Raw genomic sequence first — 2,680 nt, forward strand, 5'->3', positions numbered from 1 at the left:
AAGTTTAGACTCTACTTTAAACCCACATGTCTATTTCTCATTAATTTCATCCTTTTCATTTTTTAATTTTTAATACTTGAAGTGAAAAGGTGACAAGTTATATTGTATAGAAACAATGTGAAATCAGAGAAATAGTCTTAATGTTAATTAAAACACAACTTTATCGGCTCCCGTGTGAGTTTTACCATGACCTGCTGCTGTAGAGCTGAGAAAGAAAGCTTCACACAAATAAGCTTTTATTATTTAATTTTGTGCAAAAACAAAGTTTTCCTGAGATCCAACAAATACAAATGTTACATTCTTTAAAAATCACACCACATACTGGAGAAAGACATCAAACTAGTGACGACAACAATTTGAGACGCTTAAAGTTAAAAAACAACAAAAATCTACTGAGTTCAATGACCTCATCGGCAGCCGCACTCGTCCACCACCATGTCCTGGTAATGCCGAAGCACCACGTTGTCGTTGTTGTCGTAGTACAGCATGGAGATGGGGGACAGGCGGATGGGGACGCAGCAGGGCTGCGGCGTCCCGTGCGGGTCCAGGGAGTGCACCAGGGTCTGCAGGATGGCGTGGTTGGTGCCGTTCAGGCTCTCGCTGAGCGGGAACGGGCACTCGCCGTGGCAGTAGTTGGCCATGTAGCCCTGCGGGGCGATGATCCAGTCCTGCCAGCCCACGTCTTTGAAGTCGATGTAGAGGCGGCGGGCCTTGCACACGTTGCTGGGCGTCACGGGGAGGTGGACGGCGCTCCTCCTCTGCCTGGACCGACACTGGTGGGGGTTGAGGGACACCGCCACCAGGGAGGCCTGCATCACGGGGAGGGCGAAGGCCGCCTCCGCCGGGAGGGAGTTACCGGGGTAAAAAGAGACGAGCTCCTCCGGGTCCGCGCCGAGAGGCAGCAGCTCCAAAACCAAACCGTAGTTGCGTCCCGGTTTGCGCCAGCTCTCCGCCAGCGAGGTGAGGTCCATGGTGATGGAGGTGGGCTCGGGCTGCAGCTGGACCGACTGGGACAGCAGGAGCCTGCGGTTGGCCTGGGGGTTGGCTCCCCTCAGCGTGGCCCGGATCACTCTGTACAGGGTCACGCTGACGGCGCCGGGCCCCCGCAGGAGCTCCGCGGATCTGAGGGGCTTCCAGTGGAACTTGACTTCCAGCTGAGCCAGAGACAGCAGCTCCACGGGCTGCAGGACGGACATGTTGAAGAAAAGCTGCTTCTCCAGACAAGCCTGACAGCCGCTGCTCCAGCCAGACACAGGCCTGCCTACGAGGAAAACGCACGGAGCGTGGAGAGGAACAGGCTGATAACGGGTGACTGATAAATCACGGAGAAGAAAACGTCTCCCCAAAACACACACACACTGTGCACAATTTCCAGCATGACTGCAAGGAAACACCTTAGAAAATCAAGCATTTCATCACGCTTTCACCAAAACTTAATTACTTTTAATTGCCCAAGCTGAGCAGCACTTTAATCAATAAATAATGTTGTTTATTCCTGCACACAAATTTTCCAAATTTTGTGCATGGACTTGCTATTTTTTTTATGATGAAACCGTTGCAGACACAGTGAATATGCAGATTTTTTTGGCCACTATGGGAACAGTTGTAGTTTTTAATAGTAAACAAAAAAAACTGTATTTATGCTCAAACCTGTGGAAGTTACTGGTGCAGGAATAGTAATATACTATGAAGTATGAGGTTGGCTACCTTGTGGTACCGTCATGCAAACAACTTAGTCAACTTCAACCAAAATGTAACGTTTCCTTCCATTAGAAGTAACCTTTCTAAATATAAAATGGCTTTTTTAAACAGACTCTTCAATGAAAACTGAAGCATTGAAGGTGTTTAGTGAGTCTGATTTTAGAAGTATGAGCTTGGATTGAACATAATCGAGAGCACATTTTAGAGAAGTGTCCACAAAACCATGTGTGCAACCAAAATCATCTCATCTCTTTAGATTTTTTCTCAGATACGAGGACTCAGTCATGCATGTGTTTGGAGAGGGCACCTCCATCTCCACATGTTCTGGACTAAACATAAACAATCAACAGAAACCCACCTTGGTCCTGCACGTATCGGATGATGTTGCCGCGGACTCCGTACTCGGACACCGTGCAGAGGTCGCTCTCCTGGGCCTGCATGCTCTCCGTCCTCCGGAACATCCTCCAGAGCGCTGTGGGGACGCGGCGCCGGGGCTGCTGGCCCCCCGAGGGCCGCGGCCGCCCCGGGAGCCCCAGGGAGCTGAGGAAGAGCCGCTCCTGGCTCTTCATCTCCTCCGCGTCCGAGGCGGCGCCGGCACCGAGAAAACAGAGCGTCAGGAGCAGCAGGGGAGTCATGTCTGGCCCTCGGGTCGGTCTGCTCCGATCACCGCTCACCTGCGACGGCTCATTTGACCCGAGACGCCTCCCGGTGTGCAGGATGCATAGTTATGTTAATGAGAAGAGGGGGAGGAGGAGGAGGAGGGTGGAACACGTGGTCTCAGGTCAGAAATCAACAATAACAGTCTGCAAAGTCTCACAAGGACTTCACAATCCTGATTAACCCTCCTATTATTTATCTTTGGGGTCAATTTGATACCATTCAGTGGTTTACATTTAATGGCTTTCCCTGATCCCCAGTTGTAGATAACAAGAATATGAACCTAAAAGTGATATAAAGCTCTGTCCAGTTTAAGGTCAGT

At 50.2% G+C, this 2,680-nt stretch overlaps 1 protein-coding gene across 1 annotated transcript; it reads right to left on the reverse strand.

Annotated features, from left to right (window-relative positions):
* Nucleotides 1-221: 221 nt before the first annotated feature.
* On the reverse strand, nt 222-2,393 carry gdf3 (growth differentiation factor 3). Its single transcript, XM_047601225.1, has 2 exons — nt 2,060-2,393; nt 222-1,261 (listed from the first exon to the last, which is right to left on the reverse strand). Exons 1-2 carry the CDS (start codon nt 2,334-2,336, stop codon nt 408-410), a joined length of 1,131 nt encoding a protein of 376 aa, XP_047457181.1. The 5' UTR covers nt 2,337-2,393; the 3' UTR covers nt 222-407.
* Nucleotides 2,394-2,680: the final 287 nt, after the last annotated feature.

The sequence above is a fragment of the Mugil cephalus genome, chromosome 12 (assembly GCF_022458985.1).
Source record: "Mugil cephalus isolate CIBA_MC_2020 chromosome 12, CIBA_Mcephalus_1.1, whole genome shotgun sequence".
Lineage (NCBI taxonomy): Eukaryota > Metazoa > Chordata > Actinopteri > Mugiliformes > Mugilidae > Mugil > Mugil cephalus.

What these genes read in the sequence shown, in the direction of transcription:
- gdf3 (XM_047601225.1), bottom strand. Translation starts at nt 2,336, where the DNA reads ATGACTCCCCTGCTGCTCCTGACGCTCTGTTTTCTCGGTGCCGGCGCC. An exon ending in CCGATACGTGCAGGACCAAG is followed by an intron (nt 1,262 to 2,059) that starts GTGGGTTTCTGT and finishes TTTTCCTCGTAG; the next exon opens with GCAGGCCTGTGTCTGGCTGG.